We start from the raw sequence: 27,039 nt of genomic DNA on the forward strand, positions 1-27,039 counted from the left end.
ATTGCTTAGATCTTTCTGGCTTGAACATTTTAAAATCAACTTGGGTTTGTCACAGATCTCTGAAGCATCTGAAGCATGTTCCTTAAACTGGGATTTAAAAGTGTGTTCTCCACAGAGACATCTGGAAGGCTCAATGGGTTAAGCTTCTGACTCTTGATTTCAGCTCAGGTCGTGATCTCATGGTTTGTGGGATCGAGACCCATATGAGGCTGTGGGCTGACAGCATGGAGCCTGTTTGGTATTCTCTCCCCCCTTCACTCTTTGCCCCTCCCCTCCTCATTCTCTCTTTTTCAAAATAAATAAATAAACATTAAACAAACAAATACATAAATAAATGATAAGTAAATAAATAATAAAAAGCGGGTTCTCCACAATTGCAAGTTCTAGAACTTTCATTTGGAGATTAAATTTCCATTTCCATGATAAAATTTGAGATGATGAAAATATTCTAAAATTAAATTATGGTGATTATTGCAGAACTATGGAAACATGATAAAGACCACTGAACTGGGCACTTCAAATGGGTTGATGTTATAGTTGTAAATTATCTCTTAACAAAGTTGTTAAAGTATCTTACCCATTTTAAAGAGGCAAAGGTGTTTTAAAGTAATAAAATAAGACCTTTATCACTTAACTTAATGTTAAGGGTCTACTGACTCTTCTGAAGTTTTTAATTATACTTTCAGGGAGGCTCAAAGATCCCTTTAAAAGGAGGTTTAGCTTATTTCTAGGATATATGGGACATTAAGAAATGAAAATTAGAGGTTTTAAAAGTAGGAGATAGACATTAAAAGAAATTGGCAATAGTGACAATTTGTTTAACGAATTAAAAATTCCTTTGGTGATATATGATATAAAGAAACGGTAGGATGTGAACCAATGCACATTTTGTATCAGTATCTCTATCCCTGATTAGATTGTGACTGTTTTCCCACTTAGAGGGCCTAGAGTTTGAAGTCGAGTACCTCTTGATCAAGGGAAGTAAACTCCCTCTACTTAAGATTTTTTTGACCTATCCTTTAGATATCTAAATATCCTTTAGATATCTTGCAATATCTAAAAGCATCATATACATTTTTAAAGAATCTGACCATTTACTTAAAGAACTGTGCTCTTTGTTTAAAACAAAAACACTTATTGGCATAGCCCATCCTATCCTAAAAACAAAATTAAGCTTATTGCCCACAATTTTTAAGTTTTATATGTGACTAAGATGATTCGAAAAGACCCAGGAGGGTATTCATTTTTGAATGCCCATCTTGGTAAAGTCAGCTTTCATACTATTCTTACTTTCTGATCTTATACTCTAGTAATCTTTGCCTGCTACTCATTTAAGGGGGGAAAAAAAGACCCAGGAAAGGAATATCAATCAGCCAACTGTAAAAAAAAAAAATAATTAAATTAAAAAAAAATAAAATAAAATAAAAATGGTTTTAAAACAATCTGGAAGATCAAAGTTTTGGAGAGGGCAAGATTTTTCTTGATAAAAATGTACCCCCAAATCCAGAAACCCACTTTTTATATCAAGAAATTAAAAATAAGCAAGAATCTAAAACACGAGGACAAATGAGTCATAGCCTGACCTGGTGACAGGCTGTAGAGGGACGATGAGAGCTTTTCCAACAGCTTGCCTGAGAAGAAGCCAAGGGACCAGCCTGGAAACCAGGAGCTAAATGTAGATGGCGGTGTGTGTGTGTCACTTGGAGCGCTGCATGGTGACTCTGTTCCTGCCAAATATACAGCAGCTTCGCTGTGTGTTAGGACCTAATAGAGGCATAAACCACAACTGTTACTGTTGCTGGGGACAGTGGAAACCAAACTGCATTTCTAATTCAAAAGGAGGAAATGTGAACAAAGAGAAACAACCAACTAAATCTCATCAGGAAACACGGGTTCTGCTGCCCAATTAAGAGAGGTGCACCTTCCATCAAACGTGCAAGGTGATCAGCACGGATAAGGGGAGACACCATGGCAAGGTTGGCCAGGACATCCTTACAACATTAATACTGTCCGTGATTTCCTTTCCTCTGTGTCTGAAGATAGATCACGAGGCCATTACATAGCACACAGACTGTCATGGCTCACACACCTATTTGTGAGCAGAGCATGAATTGCTACTTTTAGCTGTCCGGTTCTTTCTATAGACTGGATGCTCCTGGATGTCATGTGACAGTGGCTTGCAAAGGATTTTATATGGGGCTTGGTACGTCTTCCTTACCAAAACACGTTCAGAGGTCTTTTTTTCCAAATATGAAGATAATGTGTGTTCATCATGAAAATTTGTAGGAAATTTAGAAAAGCATGAAGAGGAGAAGCTAAATTTCCCCTCCTCCTACATCAAAGGAAGCTATTAGCCATGTGAAAATTCTATGTATGTCTTTCTAACTTCTGACTTTACAGTCTTTCATGGGTCATTTTTATACGGATTCATTTTGCATTACCGGGAACAATGGTTTTGGAAAGCACACAGAAAGTGAGATACTAATATGTATCACTTCTTGTCTATTTAGCCAGCCTTGGTGTGTCCTATTGCCTTAAGGTTGGGCATGGTCCAGCCACACTAAATTCTTTTCTGTTCTCCGAAATACCATATTTCATCCTCTGCTTGGAGTGCCCAATCTTTTGGTGCCCAATTTATCCTTGGACTGCTCTTCATCTTCATCTTGAATACCTATCACAATAATCTTCTCCTTTGTGAGATCTTCCATGGCCCTTTCCAATGGGTTAGTTAAGACCGTTAAAAAGAAAACCACACACACAAAAAAAGAAAAACTACTAAAACTTTGATGTAAAGGACTCTGACACTCCAATCATGCCATCTTCCAATGGATATATTGTTAAAAAAGAAATAAATTGAAATTTCCCATAAAATCTACTCATAAAATATGAATTTGTCCAAAAAAGAAAAGCACAGGGCCCCAAATGAAGTCACTGGGGCCAAGTCACCAAACTGGGCTCACTCATTACCCAACCTAACTACGGTTCCAAACTCCCCCAGAAATGTAGTCTTTACCAGTCAGTCGAGAATTTTCTGAGCAACACCAATGAGGTCATCTGTCACGAGGGTTCTCTCCATCTCCTCCAGGGCCCCAAAGGAAGAGGAGATCATCTGCATGAGAAGACCCTCAGCCCTTTCACTAAAGGAGAATGAGTGTGTCTGAAATAATCCTTTCTTTTCGCAGGCTAACGTTGTTGCCTCACCTCTTTCCTAGGAAAACCTTCCGTTCTCGTACAACTCCTCAGAGCTGCCTTCTACGTGCCAGATGGGATGCTGCCCAATGCCTGAATTGCTGAATAAAGCCAATTAGATCTTCAAATTTACTTTAACACTACTATTTTTGTTCAAGCTACCACCCTACTGCCCAGCACATTGCCCTATTAATCTACCATTTTACTGTGCTGGTATGATAAATTTTTTTTTGATGTTTATTTATTTTTGACACAGAGAGAGAGACAGAGCATGAGCAGGGGAGGGGCAGAGCGAGAGGGAGACACAGAATCCAAAGCAGGCTCCAGGCTCTGAGCTGTCAGCACAGAGCTCTGTGCGGGGCTCGAACTCACAGACAGAGAGATCATGACCTGGGCTGAAGTCAGCCGATTAACCGACTGAGCCACCCAGGCACCCCTACTGTGCTGGTGTTATAGCCACAGCTATTTAACTTCCTTACTGTACAATAAAGAGATACTGTTTTGTTTTACTTTCACGTGCATCTAAGAAAAAAGCGCTGACTTCACATTAGACGATCCATAAATAAGTGGCCAATAAATGAATAGATGGATAAATGAAGTTGTTTCATATCTCTGAGCCCCAGTTTCCTCACCTGAAAATGGAAATACTACCCGCCACATATATTTGCTTTGAGAATTAAATGAACCAACATATACATTGCTTAACCCAGTGACTGACCCACAGTAAGAGTTGCTTACTTCCCCCCTTTGTTCTTAAGACAATATTACTTAACTTCTAAGCTCCTTTTAAAAATTCCCTTTGACCTATCTATCAAGAAATGTGAATGCTAAGAGCCAAGCAAAGGGTTTCTCTGAACAGGTAGCAATATTATGGTAGCAGTTTTGCAATTCTGATTTATTCAGGCTTTGTGACTCTTAAAAGCCCAAAGAACACCCTATAGAAATTAGATAAGCTAAAAGGGACAAGGGGTAATAGTAGAGCTAGCATTCCTTAGAGTTGTATTTTCATCTCATGGAAGCCTATCCAAATGCAAATAATGCTGGGGGACTTGTGCTTCATAAACAGTCAAATATGGAAAGGAGTTTGACTTTCATTCTTTGCGTTAAAGAGCATTGTACTTCCAAAGGGGGGGAAAAAGAACACTGTTTAATGCTTTACATGAAATTCCATTTCCCACCACATAATTATTAAAAGATAAGTCGCTTCTGCATTATTAATAAGAATAAATAATAAGAGGGCAATTAAATAACTATCATTAATGACTTGTTCATGAATACGTTAGCAGTTGGCTGTTTTATCATGAAGAGAAATTAGAGTAAGATAGTAGGAAAATTCAATAAATAATAAAACAGAAAGCTGTGTATTGTGCCTCGGTTAATTACAAATATATCTGAATCTTAGGGAACACTAAAGAGGAAATTTGCATACCAAGTACAGAAGTAGTTCAAAGCTAATAGGTGCTTTGTTACAAGCAAAACTCTCCCCTGTCTCTTTGCGTTTAAGTTTGTTTACTCTTAGAAAAACTTGATTTCCTGTGTCTGAGGAAAATAAGCTTATAAAAAAGATGAAAAGGCTGCTATATGGCACTCCAGTAAAGAGATGCTGACAAATTAAGTGTTAATGAATCAAAAACATATGGATTACACTTCACTTCAAATAGAAATGATTTTAGAATCAACGGGGAGAGTACTTAGCAAAATGTAAGTCTTTGTCAATCTTTAAAACCCAAGCATTTATGGTGTCTTCAGAAAGCTCTAAGTTATTCCTTTCCTAGTAGTGACCTACCATTTTCATTTTATAGAGAAGATCAATGTCTCCGAGGCCGAATGACCTTTCAAACGTTTAACAATATACTGGGCAAGTTACAAACAGACATCCCAGAAGTTCAGGGATAAAACACATCAGGGGAGAAATATGTATCAATTAACCAAAACCACCATGCCAACGCAAAACATTTTCCTCTACCCCTTGCTCAACGTGATTTAAAAAAACAAAACGAAAGAGAAATGTCGGCAGTCATACACCTTCTTAAATCATCCTCTTTTATCTGTATTTTTAAAATTATAGCTAAGATGTGTACGTTCAAATTAGTTGGCTCAATATCAATGTCTTCATTATGCAAAAATTGGAAACTCTACGTTAGCAGTTCTAAGTACAGTCCACATTCACATAAAAACCTTTCAATATTTATTCATTTTTGAGAGAGAGAGAGAGACAGAGCGTGAGCAAGGGAGGGGCAGACACAGAATCCGAAGCGGTCTCTGGGCTTTGAACTGTTGCACAGAGCCCAACGCAGGGCCCGAACTCACAAACCACGAGATCATGACCTGAGCTGAAGTCGGACTCTTAACTGACTGAGCCACCCAGGCGCCCCTCATATAAAAACCTTTAAAAGATAAATGTCTTCATGCTTCTGTAGAATTGGGAATTTGTTCAGTGCAAGAAGAAAGTAACACTAGATATGGAGTTCAGAATATGTATTTGATTACTGAGCAGAAACCCCTATGTTTCAGACAATTGAGGCATATTTTTAGGATGTATTCACCCAGGTCCCTAAGATATGTTCTTTACTAGCAGGAACAACAAAAATTTGATGTTCTTTTTTCAATGCAGCAAAGTCTGTGTTTTAGTATTTAGTCTACTAACTTCCCAAGGAAGACCTGTTCATTCACATTCCTAAATTGATGCGAATGTGTCTTTCACTAAGGATCTGTTCTGATGTCCAAGATGCTTACTAACTACTGTGGGTACTTATTCTTGTGCCTGACACTTAGTGTAAAAGGCTTTTCCGTCATTTTGGAAGTGGAGCCTCCACAGGTCAATCCTGTGCGTATGTAATTCACTGCAATCACATTCAGGGGCCAAGAAGTGTTACATGTAGATGCTTTGAGCGCTCCCCTTTTGTTCTCTTGATGTAAGGAGTTTAAAAGGTTCCTTAGCTCTTACTAAATGAGGCCCCTGCTTCCCACCTCCTGTAATCAGAGCAGCCCATTTCCCCTCTGAATTGACAAGAGTCAAGGGTGCTATACGCTGCAGTCACCATTCTGCCACCTACCATTTTGAATTCAGTTTGACTCCTGGTTTCCATTTCCACTTGGTTCCCCATTCCATTCCTGATTTCAAATTTGGCTAGGTCCAATGTAGCTTGTTACTTATCTTCACCTTCTTTTAAGTCCCCATCAAGCTTGCAAGCTTGTTTTTCCCTATGCACATTTATGATGAGTCCCTTGTGTAATTCCATGGTATGGCCATCTATTAATAAAAATTATTCTAACATACAACGGCAAACATAGTTGCATCTGGTACTTCCCAGACAATACACACACTTGAGAAACAGACCTATACTTGCACTGCAGATCAGGATGATGAATCCTTGGTGGCATGTAAAATACAACCTATAAGGGATTGTGGGGTTGAGTTGAATTGAATAGTTAGGAAGTGCCATGGATAATTTGGACATTCGCTGAATAAACAACTCTTAATGGTGGAAAATTGAACTACGTATTATTAGACAAAGTGCATTAAAATATCAGAACTTTAAAGTAAGCAAATTACAGAATTCAGTGCAAAGGCAACCCAAATTCTTAATTGAATGAGTTCCCTCTTTTTACTAAAGCTTCCAATGGCTTTCCATTGCCTATAATAAATATATAGCCCCCACTATTGCGCACATTTCCAGTTTCTAAACTCCTTCTCCAGGCTGATCTTTCACTTTCTTCCACCCTCTGCCCTTTGTTCCAGCCCAAACAAATTGCTTTCAGTCTTCAAACTTGCCCTGGCATTTCCTGCTTCTGTACCTCTACTCACTGGTTTACCTTGCTGTATAATTCATCACTAAATGTAAATTCAGCTTTTGTTAATTGCCTCCTTTTATTAAAAATTATAGATTGTATATAACCTTCATAACAGAATTACATCGAGAATGAACTCAAGAACTCAAACATTGTTACAGTCACTAGCCAAGTGCACATAAGTAGCAACACCTATACAAGGAAGAGAAAGCAGGGTATGTATCTATGTGTGCTTGTGTTTCCCCTGTATACATTCATGGTAAGAGTCGCTGATATAATTCCATCGTCTGGCCACCTATTAATAAAAACTATTCTAACACACTACAACAAAAATAATAATCTTCATTAATTGCATCTGGTAGTTCCCAGATAAGGCATACACGTGAGAAATAGATATTTTAGGTTTTATGCTTTCCAATTATGCTACTTGAATGGATCTCTAACTTTACGGTCCACTGTCCCACGAGGCACAACTTTCTCCAACCCTTCTTCTCTGCCTAACATCCCACTATTTTTATGAGCTTCAATAGCCCCTTTTAAAGAAAGGGGTAGTTTCTTTAAGAAAATAATTACAATGTAAATTAGTCTTCGACAAATAGTAAGGCACATTTTGGAATTAGGTTCCTAAGTATTGAAGCTTTGCTTCCTGATATGTTTAAAACCATTACATAAGTTTAACCATAGCCATTCAATCTATGTACCTAGAAATATCATTTCTTCTGTTGCTAATGAAGGTCCTACGGCACAAATTTATTAAAGGTATACGTTTGCATGGGATAATAATTGGGTCGATAATATTAAATTCATAGGCTCATTATTTAATTGCAAGGGCAGATTATGAATACAGCTTCTAAAATGTATTTTAATGAAAAACACTACATCCTGACCTAATCATATCAACCTTATGCTATCTAATTAGGGATGCAAAAAATCATTAGAGTTGCAAAATATTAGTTCCAATTCCATCAGGCTGTGAGCTGCCCCTTCATGAATATATATATTTTTACTCATGATAAATAGTTAATGAGGTAAAAATGACAAAATTTGCATGTAGGCAAATTAGTTTAATAGAATAATGTCTTTACTGACTACTGAAAGTGACCTTTTCCTTTTCAAAAGAATGGTTAAAATACTTTGAAATTATCATGTGGCTGTCTTTGCACAAATGACAAATTACATGTATGAACAATGTAAAAATTACAAAATGCAATAATCCTAAATTCTCACCATAGTGTAAATGTGTTCTGTGCTTTTGCATTTATCAATTTAATAAAAGGAAATTAAGCATATTATAAAGTGTCCATTTGTGTGGCAATTTTTAATCCAGAGCATAAAAATGAGAAGCATGTGCTTAATAGCTGCTACTGTGGCAACGATCTAGATCAAATTTTTAAAGTGCAAAAATTCTAGACTACTTACTTGAAATGCTTTGATATTAAAGTGTCTGTTCCACTCTTAATTTAGCATTTTAGATTATAGATGATGATTCTAAATTAAACTAGCATTGTATCTTGAAATTAGTACATCAATGATTCAACAGGACTACCTTGCTTCCCTATTGAAATAAACTGAACAAACAAACATGAAACAGGTTAAGAAGAAGAACATTAAAAAATTAATCATCAGTAAGAGGAAGTCTTCACAGTATAAATACCAGGTCATGAAGAGACACAACAAATAAAATATGTATGTCTATTCACTTAAGTGTAGGAATGTTTCTGTATGCTTAATAAACAACACTCCCCTCCCAACAAGAAATAACAGGTGCTCTACAAATTTTCAGATGATTTGCATAAACATCTCTGAATCTCATCACTGATGGATGCTGAGTCTATACATATTGGGGAAGAGACAACAGCAATTTATCTGGGTATATTAATTTCTGTTAATGGCCCCAAAGAATCTAAGCCAAAATATTTTACTTAAGACACAAATGCCTTTGATAAAATTATTTACTTTCGCTGCATTTAAACAAATTGCCTTTTCTTTGATCCATCTCAATGTGTATACAGTGTATCCACTCTTTTCCTGAGTTCTATGGTTATCCATCATGGGTCAGCTATGCCATTTTATAAAGAAGGGGATAAATATTAATTTTAAAGAATTAAGGAATTTCACAATCTCCATTAATTTTCCTTCTAGCACCTAAACATTCATTTTTTTCTCCCACTTTTTATCCCCACTCCTCTCCCCCTGTTGTTCAACTGAAATCATTTTGGTACTCAACTTTGGGTTGCTTCCAAATTCCTAAACTTCCATGTTGTGAAACAAAACAGTGAAATAAATATACTCTACCTACCCCAGTCACTTTGACGTTATCCTACAAAGAAAGTGCTCTTTGCTTAACTTTTGGGATTATTTAAACAATTTGGGCCTTTTTAAATTCTGTTTATTTTTTAAGTAATCTCTACACCCAACGTGGGGCTCAAACTCACGACCTTGAGATCCAGAATTGCATGCTCTATCAACGGAGCCAGCTGGGTGCCACAACGATTTGGGCCTTTTAAAAATTATGCTGTTGCCAAGGATTTTTGAAGAAGAAACCCGGATGAATGTCGTAAAGTGAAATGTGTTTTATTTCAAGTCAGAGACAGTGGTCATCAAAATGTCTGCTGGAATGTTATATTTATCTGTCAACTTAACAGAATTCAAAACATATTGCATATATTAATAGTAAATCTATGTGGAATTTTTTTAAAGCTAATGTTTAGGTTTCTATCAGACATAGAATGGAATGAGGTAGATTATATGTTCATTATATGGACAAATTAAATATGTTCAATTATTCAATCATTCATGCATGCATTCATTTACGTACTAAACGAATGGATAGCAAAAATGTACTGTGTTCTGCAGACATTATTAAAGATCAAGAACACAAAATGGAGAAGATACTCTATCGCACAAGAAGATCTTAGTTTAAAAAAGAACATGGAAACACAGGCAGATAATTGTTAATTTGTGTGTTAGAAGGGTCAGGTAAACCAGGTTTTGGCAAAAAGGAGTTGGTCCTCTCTGGGGACACCCCATAGAAGCAACACTCAAGCTCAGCCTGGAAGAAGAAATAGTTTGCTAGATCGTATCTGAGGAGCTGGGAGGATGCTTCTGCAAAGACAGAGGAATGGAGGGTAATATATAAGAGTATAACATATGTAGCAAGTTATCCTTATTTTTGTATGGACTAATGATATTTTAGTAAGAAGCATTAGGCAAGAGGATGGCCAAGAAGGGAGGGGAGGAATGTGGATACAAGAGACATCACTGGAGAATCACATCAAATGTCAAAAACACAATAGTATGAATTTTGGCTTTTATTCTTCAGGCAATGGGTTTATGACAGGGAAATGCAGGGTCAGATTTGCACTTTGGAAACATTCTAGAGGATAAATTCATGGCCGGTATGGTGATGTGGCAAGTGCAACGTGAGATTGAAGATAAAGCAGTTAGCAAAGAATTGCTGGGCTTCAGAAGTTGGGTATCGAGGTCACAGATACACAGAAGCAAATGAAATAGAGAAGAGTCGATATTAAGAAAGTAAAATCAGTAGAACTGACTGGATGATCAAACTGGAAAAAAAAAAAACTCAGAGACAAAAGTCTAGAAAAAACTCAGAGTTTGCGATCTTTAGGATTCAGAACAGATGAAAATGCCATGTGCATTACGGATGTGTAAATGCTATGGTTTTGTGATACAAGTGAAATGCATTTGCCAATTAACAATACGTGTTAAGTCAATTTTGTTTGGAACATACTGGGTTTTTGGTGTCTTTGGGGTGTGCACCAGAAGAAATCAAATAGGTTGCTGGATGATATTACTTTAGAACTCAGAAGAGAGGTGTAGCCTTGAGATACGCACGTAATAATCTTCGAAAGGCTGGAAGATCCGTTGCAAAGGGGGTTAACAAAAGGATAGTGTGTAGAGTAAGAAGAGAAATAAATCAAGTACAGAGCCCTGGGAGATACTACCACAGAAGAAGCTGATGGAGGGAGTGAAGAAGTCTGTAAAGGAGATTATTGAAAGAGGGAAGAAAATCAAGAGGACTGACTAACAAAGGCATCAAAGGAGAAAAACCGAAATAATATTCTCTTCCTCCTGTTCTCCCAAGATGACACTGAAGCCAACAATTATGTCACATATGGGAAGTCTGTCCCTCGATTCTTTTATATTCTTCACCACCCTTGTGTAATTTGGCCCAATATATATACAGCAGGTATCAATAAATATTTCTGTAAGAAAATAACACCGCGGCACTCTAAGAACCACCTGGCCATGTTTCCTCATTTCAACTCATAAAAAAATAATCAATATACAGTTGAGTTGCAAGATTTGTATAGTGGTGGCAGTCAAATTCAATAATAAATGGCTTCAAGAACAATGTGAGGAAATTTAACAACTTACTGATATGCCAACAGAATGAGTTTCTCTTGCGCAGTCAAACAACAAATCTACTTCAAACCAACTCACCTTCCTTCTGTCACCGTTGATTCCTCTCCACTGCTCAGACCTTTTCACTATGTAACTGAGCTCCTGATTGGAAATCTCCAAATCATACGGTATGAAAAACTTGGTTTCTTCACTATGGATGCGTTGAAATACATCCAATATCCAAGAATCATTGTGCAATCTAAGAACAAAACTACTTGTTATTTTTGTTCCCCAAATATTGTAAACTTTTTTTCTTCCAAAAGCGCTAAACAATTTATGTTTCTTCTATCAATTTCTATGTATTCTATTCTAGTTCATCATTCCCATTTATTTTTCAGAAATTATTTGACTAAGAGTCCAGAAATAATTTAATAATTTCCTCCACTAAACATCAAAGAATAATCTGGGTTGTTGGTTTTTTTTTTTTTTTTGCCATTATCTCCTATAAGCCTACTATTTCTGATTTTTGATGCCTGAGCAATAGGCTGTAGAAAATTAAGAAATATTTAGCCATTAATTTGTATTATGGATATCCACATTAATTCGAACGTGAGGGATTTGGCAAAGGAGACTTAAATTTGGATTTCTTTCTTTCTCACTGAGTTGGTTTGAGTCCCCCTTTGGTAGAAACCCCACTGGACCAGCTCCATTGGCACAGAGGTTTCCCTGAATTGGTTGTTTTCCAACATGAATGATAAATGGATAGCTTTAGTGAGGCACCTAAACAGATAAACTGTTTACTTAATTGTCTCCAACTTCCCCAAACAGCTCCAGATATTAATTTAGAAATGCACTGTGCTTCTTGTGACACTAGTAAAGTAACAACAAAGTATCTTACTGAAAAACATTAATACTTCTTTAGTAACATTGAGGTGAGTATTATAAATACCAATTAGGCCAATGCTTATAACATTTTTCCACTAAATATGCTTAAGTTCTGAAAAGAGAAAATATGTACTCTATTCCTGATTGAGCAGTATGTTTACTTTAATATCGTATGCTTTGTCTTATAAAACTTTGAAGAAAATTGAAACTCTAGAGAAATAGCGTATTCATCCTGTGACTTAGTGTACTCTTGGCTCACCATGTATACCTGGACCTAGTTTAAGCAGCACACATTTTCCACTAACAGTCTGCAGGCCAAGTCAAGAAACCCAATGCATCACAGTATCAATAAACTACCTATTTGGAAAGTTATTACAAAATGCCCAAGTTATGAATTAGAGTCCCAAGATAGTTAAGCATTACATGGAAATGCCTTTCTGTACAAAGTAGAGATCTGTAAGTATTTAATTTCAATGATCAGGATAATTCTATTTGGTTTAAATAAGGAGATGATTAAAACTAAAATTTATTGAGTACCCATTATAATGGTGGCCTTTCACATCCATTATTTTATCTAGCCTTCCTTTAATCCTGTCTTTTACATAATATAACACTAAAATTAAAAAAAAAAAAATTAGTCTTGCTGTTTATAAGTAACAAAGACAGCATTTAAACCCAGAGCTAATGCCAAGGTTCATTTCATTCCACCATCTGACTCTTCAGTGAAAGTAACCAATACAATGCATATCTTCATTTAACGAACTCTATCTTGATTCTTTCCAAAATAGTAAAAATAGATTTGTTGACCCTACCTGCCAAATAAGGTCTATGTGTCTTTTATTTTCCCCCTATTTTGCGTTCATTACAGAGTGACAATAAAAGCAAAACTGCCAGCCAGTGTCACTGATGGCCCAAGACAGGCCATATGGCTTGGCACCATCTTGAAATTCAACTACTACTCTTATTGTGCCTTGAGATTCTAGGTTGGCCGTTTGAATGATTTGCTAGTTGTCTTGTTAAACAAGAACTAGTCTTTACCATTCTCTTAAGCTTGCTTAATGTAACATTCATCTTTTTCTTTTAATGGTAGGAAGATTTAATGTACTTAAATTACTGTCAATTTGCTGCCATAAACATTTTCTATATGAAGATTTTAAGTGCAAGATTATCAACAACGCAATTAACTTTGAATTAATTAGGAATCACAGTCCTGTTTCTGCTAACTTCTGTTCCTTTTGCCCAGAAAATGTCTGTCGTCTCTTTATATCTCCTTCATTCTGTGTGAAAGAATAATTATGTAAACATCCAAGCAGGGATCTACAGGATGGTACACAAATGTTTGAACAGAGAACAAAATGGCACATTCGAGTGTGGAAAGCTGTACGAAGATTAATCGCGTTTTAGCTTTACATTTTTTGCTTGCTATGTTGAGTGGCATTTTCCAGTGAAAAAGCTTTGTGATGGGTTGTGAATGAGTCAACTTACCAACCATTACTAGTGTTTAGCATAGTTTCCAGGTCTGTAGAGCAAGTTCTCACAACAAAAGGGAAAAAAATAGTCTGTAGTTATATGTGCAAAATTTTAAAAATAAAGGGAGTGTTGAATATTATATAATTCATTTGATAATATAATCAGTCAAGTGATATAACATTTACCCAAAAGTGAGTTATTTTATCCATTTGGATATTTACACAGGCCGTACTGATCAAAAGTGGTGCATATCTCAAACTTTCACTTCTCCAGTTCTTTTTAGAAAGTTAAAGAGTCCAAGTAAATGTTAAGTAAATTTCTATAAAGACATTCAATGTCTAAACAGTTTCAATTGCATAAATAAACTAGGCATTGGGAGACATTGATGAGAGAGACCAACAGACTAATTTCTCTGTATAAACAACATTGGAGACAGCCAATGAAATATGGAGTTTAAATTTTCCAGGATCATGTTTAATTATGAAAGTTTGGTATTCTCAAATGGGTCAGAAATAACATACACACACATACACACACACACACACACACACACACACACACACAGATGCACATTTAGTTCCATGCATTTTCTGCCATTGTAGGCATGGGTGTATAAAAATCAGGTTGAATTATATAAAATTGAAGATACTAAATCATAGTAGATGAGAGAAGAGAAAAGGAAAAACAAACATGGAAAAATTTTAAGTAGTGCAATTAGAAAAAGAATATGAAAGTTCATTGTATTATTTTAGCAATTTTTATAGGTTTGAGTTACTCTTTAATAAAAAGCTAATATTTTATGATAGTCTTTATCATTACATGATGATGGTTACAAATTCGGATTTCTTTTAACAATACAACTATTCAAAGTGTCTGAAAATTTTACATTTTTAAATTATTTCTTCAAAATGTAATTAAAAGAGAAACGGTATTCCACCTGTCCATAAAGCCTTAGGCATTATTGTTTATAGAAATAGGTCACATATTATGCCACAGGTTCTGATGATGGCCAATGAAACAAAGTAATTTACAAAGTCCTCTGCCCTGTGTCCTACATTTGAAGCAATTCATTGCCTGGTGAATGGCAGAAGCTATTATGTTTGGTTCACATCTGAATGTGGGTCATTTACAGAAACCTAGGATGTGACATTTCTTTTAAAGCTAAAAAGGACAAGTGTGAACATTTAGCTAATGTAGTATTTTAAGGGTCATGAAAAAGGATGGAGTCTGTAACTTAAACCAGCTCTAAAAGAAAATACATATATATGTGTGTGTGTGTATATATATATATATGTGTGTATATATATATATATAAATTTAAAAGAATCAAATATGATTGCTTCCTTTTAACTCCAAAAGTTACAAATGAGTTCAGCAGTATGGCTTTATAAATACTGTAGTCAATTTACTCATAAAACTACTTATCTACTGATGTAAGTACATTACAATGCTTCAGGTATAGCTCTGAATAGCATATGCTTGCCAAAATTTATTCTTATTCTTTTAATTATAAAAAAGAATATATGAACAGATTTCACATATTCTTTTTTAGAAATGTTTGTTTATTCATTTTGAAAGAAAGAGAGAGAGAGAGAGAGGTGGGGGAGGGTCAGACAGAGAGGAAGAGAGAATCCCAAACACGGTTGGCATTTTCAATGCAGAGCACAATGCACGGCTTGATCCCAAGAACCCTGTGATCATGACCTGAGCCGAAATCAAGAGTTGGATGCTCAACCAACTGACCCACCCAGGTGCCCCGGCTCACATATTCTTTAGGAGATTTGTTGAATATTTTAAATGAGGTGTATGACATTAAAGTTTTTATATGTATGGAGGAAGCTTTTGTTGGCTTTCTGGAAACACTTGAATGCTCACCGTTCTGTTAACACTAATTGAAATTCAAATGGCTTTGGTTTGAAATCATACTAAATAGAGAAAAAGAGAAATACAAAAAAAGAATAAAAAAGAGAAAATAAAAAGGGGAAAATACTTTTAGAAAAAGAGAAAAGAAATTTAGAAAATGAAAATGTGCACACAATGGGAAGTCGTCAACCCCCCTCCACCCCCATTTCCAGAGATAGCTCTATCACGGGTTTATGAGTTCTATAACCTTCAAAATATGAGTGGTCTCATGTTTTTAAGGGGACAATCATCCTCTTCATTCACTCCTCATTAATTTACTACCTTAATCAACAAACATTCACACATGCCTACCAAACATCAAATACTTGGTAAATGCAAGCAGTAAGGAAGGGGGTAGGGGTGTATCCCAGGAAGTGGGTGGAGAGGACCCTGTGTGGGGCCCTGAAAGCTGCAAGAAGATGGCAGAGTGATGAACAAAGTACAGAGTATTAGGGTAGTGTAACATAGGGAAGGCAAGGCCCAGGTCAAGAGAGCTCTTATTGTGATAGCAATAGGCAGCCATTATGTGGATTTAAGGCAAGCCTTGATATAATACTTTTTAATTAAAAATCATTCTGGTTCTAATGAAGAGAATAGATTAAAAGGCACAAAAAAGAATATAAAGAGACTAGTCAAAGAGACTAATGTTATGGTAAGTCAAGGGAGAGATCAGGGCATATTGGAGAAGAAGGAGCCTATAGATAGAACACGATGGACAAGTTCAAGACTTAAGGAATTGTCAGAACCTAGAAAGGATGAGTGGAGGGTGAGAGAGAGGAAGAGTTTGAGGACAGACCCCAAGTTCCTTCCTCCTTCCTTTCCTCCCTCCTTCTTTCTCTTTCTTTCTTTCTTTCTTTCTTTCTTTCTTTCTTTCTTTCTTTCTCTTTCTTCTTTCTTTCTTTCTCAGAATTGGATTGGTGATCTTGTCATTTACTGAGACAGGGAACCCTAGATGAAGTGATTTGGAGTAGAAGACAATGAATTTCTTTTCAGAATGTCAGTTTTGAAGTCCTATTGACATATATATGTGGAATTGTCAAAGTTAATTGAAAGTTCTAAATTGTTTGACTACATTCATGTATATCTTGAAAGAACTGAATTTTAGAACTAAACTGAGCTGCCTAAATTACAAATCTGTTAGAAATATACTATTTAAATCAATTAAGTCACTCCCAAGGAGCAGATCAAAGTTTTACTCTTTTTTTCTAAAGAAAAAAATTGAGTATGGATGTCACACAATGTTACCTTAGTTTCAGGTGTACAACATAGAGATTTAACTTCTTTACTTTTTTTTTAAATTTTTAATGTTTATTTATTTTTGAGAGAAAGAGAGAGACACAGAGTGGGAGCAGGGGAGGGGCGGACAGAGAGGGAGACACAGAATCTGAAGCAGGCTCCAGGCTCTGAGCTGTCAGCACAGAGCCCGATGTGGGGCTCAAACCCACCAACTGTGAAATTATGACCCAAATTATGACCTGGGCTGAAGTTGGACGCCTAACCGACTGAGCCACCCAGGAGCCCCTCGACTTCTTTATATTTTATGCTACACTCACCACAAGTGTAGCCACCATTTGTCACCATGCAACATTGTTACAATATTATTGACTATATTCCCTGTGCTGTGCCCTTTATTCCCAGGACTTATTCCTTCCATAACAGGAAGTCTGTGTCTCTTACTCCTGTTCACCCATTTTGCCCATCCTGCCAACCCCTTCCCTCTGACAACCATCAGTTTATTTCCCTGTACTTACAGGTCTAATTCTGGTTTTTGTTGTTGTTGTTTATTAATTTATTTGGTTGATCCTATAATTCCACTACTGCGTATTTACCCAAAGAAAATGAAAACACTAATTTGATAAGATACATGTGCCCCTATGTTTACTGCAGCATTATTTGCAATGGCCAAGATATGAAAGCAACATAAGGGTCCACCCATAGGTGAATGGAAGGAAAAAAAAGTGTGGTGTATGTGTGGGTGTGTGTGTATGTTACCCAGCCATAAAATAAAGGACTAAATCATGCCTCTGCAACAACATGGATGGATCTAGAGGCTATGATGTTAAGTGAAATAAGTCAGACTGAGAAAGACACATCACACGATTTCACTCATATGTGGACTCTAAAAAACAAAGTTTTACTCTTTATTTACTGTCCACATTTTAAAGAATCCTAGAGGTAAAACCCTTGCCAAAGACACACAAGCCACGATTCAAGCCAGGCCCAACAGTCTTCAATCCAGGTATCAGACCACGACATCGTATTCATTCATTAGGTGAAAATTAACCATAAATATGAAATTTAAGTCATCTCATTGTGTAGAAAAAGTAAGAAATATGAGGGACAATTAGTATTGCAGGTTCCGGATGTCTGAAGGCTGCGTGTGGACATCAGCTGAGCCACTGGCCTCCTGTGCAGCCTTAGGCAAATTACGTAAAGTCGCTAAGGCTTGGTTTCCTCAAGTTTGAAAAGGAAATGATGTTAGCAGGTCCTGAATTTTTCACTATATATTAGAGTTAGAATTCTATTCTTGCTGGTTCAGTGATTCATTCTAATGACCACAAGGTCCAGTTCATATTGTCTTCTATTCCCGTGAGGGTGCTGACTCAGGTGATGCAGGCAGATCAATTATTTTTTAATGTTGATTTATTTTTGAGACAGCGCCGGCGGGGGGCGGGGGCAAAGAGAGGGGGACGGAGGACCCGAAGCGGGCTCTGCACTGACAGCAGCAAGCCTGACACGGGGCTCGAACTCACAAACCATGAGATCATGACCTGAGCTGAAGTTGGACGCTCAACCCACTAAGCCACCCAGGTGCTACTGTAGGCAGATCATTTTTACAGGAAAACCCAAAGTTTAAAGAGTGGGGTGAACCAGAAGGACTGCAGTGGCATTTTCTCAAATCAAATTCAGCTGTGTGGCCTTGACCACTGGGAAAGCACAGGGCTGGTGAGAGGTCCTGACTCAAGATCACTATTAATGACAAAAAAAAAAAAAAAAAAAAATGCTGCCCAAGCACTTAAGTCAGACTAAAGGCTGAGGCACCTTCAACCATGTGTGTCCTCGCAGAACGATGGCTCCTTTACAAATGTGACCAAAATCACTAAGAATCCATCCGCAGTTCTGAGCATCTAAGCAAGCCTCATATGAACCTACTCACCAGATGAATAAAGAGAAAAAACGAGTTGGAGAGAGTGGTAGAGAACGAAGATTGGGCCAAACGGAATTGAGCTTTGGAGACACCAAATCATAGCTGAGAACCGGCAAGAAGGGAGTTACAAAGCACTCTGTGTCTATGACAGGTTCAGCCCTCCCCTGGGTCCTCTGGACTTTTTGCATACAATGCCTATAAACGCTTCTCATTTACTCTCCTGTGGGCACCATTGCGACTCCTTTTCGACTCCTCTTTGCACATTGCGCTGTGATTTTTTTGAAGTTGGATGTTGCCAGAGAATTTAGATTTAAAATCTATTCTTTTTATCACTTGGATAAGTCAAATTAACACACCTGAGAGCTGTGTGTATGTCTTTTTCACACCCCCTCATTATATTCCAGGGAAGAGTTAAAAATGAAAAGCAGTTGGGGACTAGAGTCATTTGAACTTACAGTCTGTGAACCATATTTTATTGAAAGGGGTATGTCTTCAATATTAAGAAAATGCATTCATTTATTCGTGTTTTCATTGCAACCAATATTTGTTGGATGTCTATTGTGTTCTAAACACTTTTCTGGGTACAGAGAAGACAATGGTGAATTCTACAATCAACACCTTTGCCCTTTGCAGTCCAGAGTTCCATGTCATTTTGCCACTATATTTCTTTTTTATTCTGACTTACTTATGTAACATTTTAGATACATGGTTTGAGAGTGTAACCTGCCATTTGATGCACGTGTAATCCTCATTATTTTGTAGAAGCAAAGCAAAACAGTTGTTCTTTGTGTTTGATCACTTGTTTGTTCAATGATTTTAGTGATAAGTTAAGATAAAAATCCTTCACAGAGAGTTTTATGGATTATACAGGACATGACAGAGAGAAGTAGGGAATGACGCTGGTTCATGCACATGACCTGCACTATCAGATGGAGGTACTTACATAGAAGGAGGAAAGGACATTTCTCATTCCAGTGGCCCAAAAGAAGCCCATGCCAGAGATATGGACTGTGACAAAAAGAGAGTGTGTACATTGTCACTTTACCCAGGTACACATACCTTTTTGACACCTGCTTGCCATTGGTCAAGACTCATATACCCAGTTTCCTGTGAGTTCGGGATGAAAATAAAAATTGTGGTAGACTATTTTAGTTTCTTTTATCTTAGAGGTATCAGAAGAAGGTCAATTTACCAAAAGCCAATTTATCAAGTGACTGATGAATGATTTAGATTTAACTGAGCCACTTTTATTATATATTTACAAGAGAATATTACGTCAAGAAATGTTCAGTTTATCTCCGACCCAGCTTCTTGCAGCTACAGATGGGGTTAGTTGGGGTAGAAATAGATCCTTCTACTTGCTGAAGAAAAGACAGAAGGGGAGTCAGCATATAGCAGGAACTCAGCTGCCCACACCAAAGAGCTTAGGGCCTAAGGCACAGAGTGGGGATACTGATGGGCTTTTGAATAATGAATGATCAATGAATTATCTGGACCCACAGCAATGAACTAATTTGGTTATAATCATTCAGTTTGCTGGAGCTGACACAATGTAGCGTCCAAATCTTTTAAATAGATATATTCCTAGACAAGCAGGGCACTGAGTGCCCGTCACGAGGTGGCAAGTTCAGGAGGTATGAAAATTGTTTAGCTCTACAGTAGTTAGAGAATTTTTAGAATTTTTTCCCTACATGATAAATAATATTTTGCTTTTATTTTAAAGAAGATTGATTCGGAAAGTGGAAAATCTTTGATTATCTTATATGTATTCCCTAGACAATGAATATGCTCATAATATCCTCATCAAAACCTACCTTTAAATTATTTCCATCCAAATTAATTTTCCTAAGTAATAAGTGTCCGCAGCTAAAATTTATCAGGCTATTTGGAACTATTAAGTCAATAATTAGGAAGACACATCCACACCCCAAAAACTAATTAACTTGAGTACCAGTCTTTCCGATTTGTGTACAGCTCCCAAGAATATAAAAGCTTAAACAAATCTGACATTTAAATTGTGATTTCTCATTCTCTGAATGTTATAAACAAATATGTAAGCAGCCTGTAGGTCTTCTGGATGACTCCAATAAGGGATTTAGAGGAGAGGGATCCATATAATATCAACAAAGGCTTTCCTCAGAAGGGTTATGTGGGACCCACAGTGATGCAAATGAAGCAAACACCCTGTGAGGTGTAGATGGTCGTCAGTTTTTCGTCATGCCAATGCCTATAAGATGGCCATCTAAAGTTTGTCAAAATGTAAATTTTTTAGGGGCGCTTGGTGGCTCAGTCAGTTGAGCGTCCAACTCTTGATTATGACTCAGGTCATGATCTCACAGTTCATGAGTTCGAGCCCCATGTCAGGCTCTGCCCAGACAGCTTGGAGCCTGACTGTGATTCTCTCCCTCTCCTCTCTCTGTCCCTCCTCCCACTCTCTTTTTCTCAAAATAAATAAACATTTTTAATGTAAATTTTTTTAAAGAGGCTCTACCAAGGAGGAGCTCCATTTATCACACTGGAAACATAAGCTGACAATTAAAAGTTCTCAAAGTAAAACAAAATAGCACAACAGCTAATTAGAGATAATACCAACTTATAGAAAAGACCAGTAAAATAAAATAAAAGGTGTCTTGTTTAAATCTTGACACTAATCTGTATCAAATGAACTCTACATGGCTTATGGTAAGGGGTTCAATGAACAAAATACAAATTTTACAAAAATAGAAGTAAATAGTTACAGAATTTCTGAATGAGGAAGGATTCTTTTAACTTAAGATACATTTAGTAAGTCTAATAATGATCAAAAGGCTCTACTGCATATTAATTATAATAGCTATTTTTCTAAACTATCAAAAATACATTTAAAAGTTAATTGTCAAATGGAGAATTAAAATATGCTAAAATGTGTTAAATATGTTAAAATATGACAAAAGAGTTAATTGTGTCATATGTATAAAACTCATATAACTCAGTAAAGAAAACATTTGGATACTCTTTAGAAAGAAAGGCAGAGGCAAAGGGACATTTAAAAGGCAATTCACAAAGAAAAAATACAACTGAGCGTTAAGCCTACTAAGAATATTTAGTAACTAGAAACAAAGGAGAGCATATGTAGAAAAAGATGAGATCCCATTTCTTCTATTAGGTTAAAAAAAGTTAATACATGATGTGAATGTGATTTGGTAAGATCCCCATGTGCTTCTGGCATGTATAAATGCATACAAAGTCTCTAAAAAACAATTTTGAAACTATATCAAGTGTCTTATAAACATCATACTGTCTGGAAGAGTGTTTCTGGGTCTCTAGGACACTCTTCAAAGAATAATCTAAAATGTGAACAAGACCCTGAGTCTTAAGATGTTCATCAGAATTATTCATAAGATGCAAAAGAAAAAATGAGAAACAATCTGTTGTCCAGGAATAAATAAATATTTAAATATTTTATACTGCTTATATGCTATAAAAAATGTGTGGGCATTAAATGTTCATGAGGTAAGTAAAGAATATGAAAATATTTATCATAGAATATTAAGGTTAAAATCAACATATGTAATTATTCTTACAGAATAACTTCAGCTTTGTAGAAATCAATATATATGAGGAAAAAATTGAAATAAATTTGCCAAAAGATTAACACCACTTTGTCTAGATGGTGACATTATTGGTGTTTTTAAAATTTATGTTTTGATTCTCTTCTGTAGTGTCAATTTTTTTCCTAAATAACACAGTCTTCTTATAATAAGGAAAAAATAACTTAAAAAGAATAATGCTCTTTTATAGTTATAAAATCCAGTTCAAATAACCACACTCAGGTCCAGAACGTCCTCGTACAGGTCAACTCTCCCACTAGAACTATGACGAGTGAGAATTTTCTAGTAGAACCCCCTCAGCAATAAATTACTCAGGCTCTTGGAGGAATAAGATCCAATCAGCCAAACTCAATAGGGTCCAATCTAGAGCCTCTACATTTACTCTGCATTTATAATGTAGAGCGTCTACAGAGCTAGACAAAATTCTCTGTTCACAGCCTACGCAACAGACTTGATCTGCTCTATGTTCCTGTAATACTAGCCACGTTATCGCATGTTTTGACAGGACTGATCCAAAAGCTCAGAAGATTTAGGATCATTGCCTTAATATTTGGATGAAGAATGCTAACCTACAGGGGTGCCTGGGTGGCTCAGTCGGTTAAGCGTCCGACTTCAGCTCAGGTCACGATCTCACGGTCTGTGAGTTTGAGCCCCGCGTCGGGCTCTGGGCTGATGGCTCAGAGCCTGGAGCCTGCTTCTGATTCTGTGTCTCCCTCTCTCTCTCTGCCCCTCCCCTGTTCATGCTCTGTCTCTCTCTGTCTCAAAAATAAATAAACGTTATTTTAAAATTAAAAAAATTAAAAAAAATTTAAAAAATTAAAAAAAAAAAAAAGAATGCTAACCTACATCAGTCAACATGCACAAATCCAGACTGGCACAAGATGAGTTCTTGTGATTTCGTGTCATTTTGTCTACTTTTAGGCCACAGCAAACCCTGCTTCATTGACCAGATGCCTCCACTGGTGGCAGTGCTTGCTGTGTAGATGAACACGCCACTCAGCTATTTAGCGTTTTAGAGAGAGACGTTGTGCAAACATCAGTAAAGAGAGCTCTTTCAGCTGACGTGTAAGAGTGACTTTATGCCTACGAAAAATACAGGTATTTTCCCTGTAGGAGATTACTGTTATCTCTATCACCACGTAGAGATATTTTGAGGGCACCTGCTTCTAAACACAAGCAAAACCTGGGGGTTACCGAGCATGCCTGGTTCTGATAGAATAGGATCGGCATGGAAGGCAGTGAGGGGCCTAAGGTCGAGAGAGTGAATAAAACTTGTTTATTCCTCTTGGACTTTTTCAGGCTCATTCTCTATGATGTCCATACACTTCGTTTACCTTTGTTTTTCCCTAATCATTAATCCATCCATCACAGGGCTTCCCACCCTTCCTACACACATGTTCCCAGGGGCTAACCCTTCTGTTTTATTTTAAGGCAAACAACTCTTGGTCTGAGGCAGCAAAATATTAAATCCTAGCTATTTGGTGCACAAATTCTATGCTTATTTTTCCATACTTCACAAGCAATCTTGATAATAACAATGTGAACCTTACGTGAGTTCAAGCCCCACGTCAGGCTCTGGGCTGACAGCTCAGAGCCTGGAGCCCGCTTCAGATTCTGTGTCTCCCTCTCTCTCTGCCCCTCCCCACCTCACGCTCTGTCTGTCTCTCCCCTTCAAAAACAAATAAACATTAAAAAAAAATTTTTTTTAATGTGAACCTTGGACAAAGAAATGCTTGGTTGTAAACATCCACCTTCCTACAAGTGAGAAGAGTATACTGATACGGTAATAAATGGTACATAACATTATCTGATAAGTTTTTAATCCTATGAAAGTCTAAACTGTATGATACACAATTTGATTTCTTCAACTTCTTTAGGAGACCCTAGTCATTTTAAATAATAGAGTAATGCTTCGTGTGGAGCCTCTTGTAATAGCTACACATATGTGTCATCCTTACCAAGTTACACAAGAAAATGCCAGAAATCTAGCAAATGAACATCCTTGCCTGGGGCCATAGGACAAGTTAGTAGTCAAATGGAAACTGAATGATCAGGGAAGACTTTCTTCCCTTCCCCAGGGACGTACAACTTTAAGGCAGCTATGTTGTTGATCTAAGAAAGGAAGAATGGAGGGTTGTGCTCATCTCCCATTTCACAGAAAATTATAATGGCTATCATATGTGAATTCCTTCAGCGCCCTGCCAGGAACCCCCATGCCATTGCATTCACCCTTATCTCTTCCCTTTTCACATTGAGTGACAAGATTCATTTCCTAAAGTCCCGGGTTTGTCTCCATATGTGCTCAACCTCCTGTCTTCAGAGACTTCCTCACTCAGTCACTCTCCCTTGCTTAAGCATTTGCAATATTTTTCCTCCTTGTAGAATTTTCATATATGCATATAAATATATTCAGACCACATCCATGTTAAAAACTATTCTTTTATAAAAAAAATATCTTTTTCCAACCATTTTCCACATTTTCCATTTACAGCATAGCTTTTTATTAAAAATAAAACAAACAAACAAACATAGTTAGCAAATCCTGACTCTGTGTCCTTATTCTTCACTCAGCCTACTGCAATCAAGCATCTACCCTACAAGCAATGACACTCAAGACGTCCTCCACATGAATTCACGGTCATTATTGTTTTCCCTGAGCTCTACACTCATCGATCTGACTTCTTATGATGTTTTTTTTTTTCCCTTGACAATATCCAAGATACCTTAAGGTCAATATGAATAAAAATTGAACTCACGGTCTATATCCTCCAAATGTTTACTCTCTGTAATCTTTGTCTCTGAGAATGCTACCAACATCCACCTTTCTACCCAACTCCAAAACCTAAGGTTATGCTAAATGCCATCCTTTCCTTCATCTTCAACTTCCAACAAGGCCAAAGGTTCTATTGTGTGTCACCTATTTCTTCAGTATGCCACAACAGTCCACTTCCCATGTCATTCTCTTTAGTTAAGGCTCTTGATACTCACGGCTTTCTCATTAGATTTCCCTTAGTTCAATCTGACCACTATTAAATCCACTTTCCTTTCTCCTAGTAGAGTTATTGCCCTAAAATTAGTTATTTAAAATCTTCCATTCTTTTCACCTTACCATTAGAACAAATTCAAACTCCACAACATGATATTTAATACTTTTTTTTGAGAGAGAGAGAGAGCATGCAGGAAAGGGGCAGATGGGGGAAGAGAGAGAGAGAGAGAGAGAGAGAGAGAGAGAGAGAGAGAATCTTAAGTAGGCTCCATGCTCAACACAGGGCCTGACTCAGGGCCTATGCAGAGTCCAATGCAGGGCTTGTTCTCACAACCCTGGGATCGTGACCAGAGCCAAAATCAAGAGTTGGATGCTCCACTGACTGGGCGCCACCCAGGCACCCTGATATTCAATAATTTTATCATCTAGTCCCTGACTACATTTCTAATCTTATCTCAGCCAACTGCCATCGTCCCTTATCTTGTACGCCAGCCATATTAAAAAACTTTGGTGTGGCCAAATACATCATACTTTCTCATGATCACGTGGGTTCACACATCTTTCCTTTGCCCGTGCATGTGTTTTCTTCTGTTTTTCTCCAGCCAAATTATATGAAACCTCTGAAAATTACTCAAGGGTTATATTTCCACTTATGTCTTTGGTGTCTGCCCCAATCCTCTTCCAGACCTGTCTTGGTTCCTTTGCTCTATGTATGCTCTCAGAGATACTTGTGTTGACCTCCTCCTAGCACTTTTTTCTTTGTTAATTACGGTAAGAACACTTAACATGAAATATACTCTCTTAATAATCTTTAAGTGTATAATAGAGTATTGTTAATTATAGGCATGATGTTGTACAGCAGATCTCAAAACTAAATCATCTTGCGTAAGTGAAACTTTATGTCTGCTCTAAAGCAATTCTCTATTTCCCCCTCCCCATTAGACCCTAACAATCACCATTCCACTCTATGCTTCTATGACTTTGACTATTTTAGATGCTTCATATAAGTAGAATCATGTAGTATTTGTCTTCCTGTGACTGGCTTATTTCATTTAGCATAATGTTCTCAAGGTTCTTCCACATTGTCACATATTGCAAGACGTCCTTCTTTTCCAAAGCTGAATAATATTCCATTGTGTGTGTCGACAACATTTTCTTTTTTTCTTATTTTTTTAACATTTATTTATTTTTGAGAGACAAAGTGCAAGTGGGGAAGGAGCAAGAGAGAAAGAGACACAGAAGCCAAAGCAGGCTCCAGGCTCTGAGCAAACTGTCAGCACAGAGCCTGACGTGGGGCTCAAACCCATGAACCATGAAATCGTGACCTGAGCTGAAGTCAGACACTCAACTGACTGAGCCACCCAGGCTCCCCTCCACAATATTTTCTTTATCCATTCATCTGCTGTTGAACATTTAGGCTGTTTTTCTATCTTGGCAATTGTGGATAATGCTGCAATGAACATGGGAGTGCTAATATCTCTTTGAGATCCTGATTGTATTTCTTTTGGATAAATCTCTAGAAGTGGAGTTGCTGGATTATGTTACAAAGATACAGTAATTAAGACAGTGTGGTAATGGAATAAATACAGTCATTTAGACCAATAGAACAGACTAAAGATCCCAGAAATAAATCCACGCATATACAGTCAACCAATCTTCAACAAGGATGCCAAGAATATACAGTGGGTAATGGATGGTCTTTTCAACAAATG

The 27,039-nt window shown here is 37.0% G+C and overlaps 1 protein-coding gene across 1 annotated transcript in view; it reads right to left on the reverse strand.

The window, feature by feature from the left end:
• The window catches only part of LOC106971974 (uncharacterized), a 328,414-nt gene that overhangs the window by 36,222 nt on the left and 265,153 nt on the right, over positions 1-27,039 (reverse strand). The window contains exon 14 of the mRNA XM_053223149.1: positions 11,446-11,605. Within this exon, the coding sequence (XP_053079124.1) occupies positions 11,446-11,605 (160 nt within the window). The remainder of the gene's footprint in view (positions 1-11,445; positions 11,606-27,039) is intronic.

This window comes from Acinonyx jubatus, chromosome B2 (assembly GCF_027475565.1).
Source record: "Acinonyx jubatus isolate Ajub_Pintada_27869175 chromosome B2, VMU_Ajub_asm_v1.0, whole genome shotgun sequence".
Taxonomy (NCBI): Eukaryota; Metazoa; Chordata; class Mammalia; order Carnivora; family Felidae; genus Acinonyx; species Acinonyx jubatus.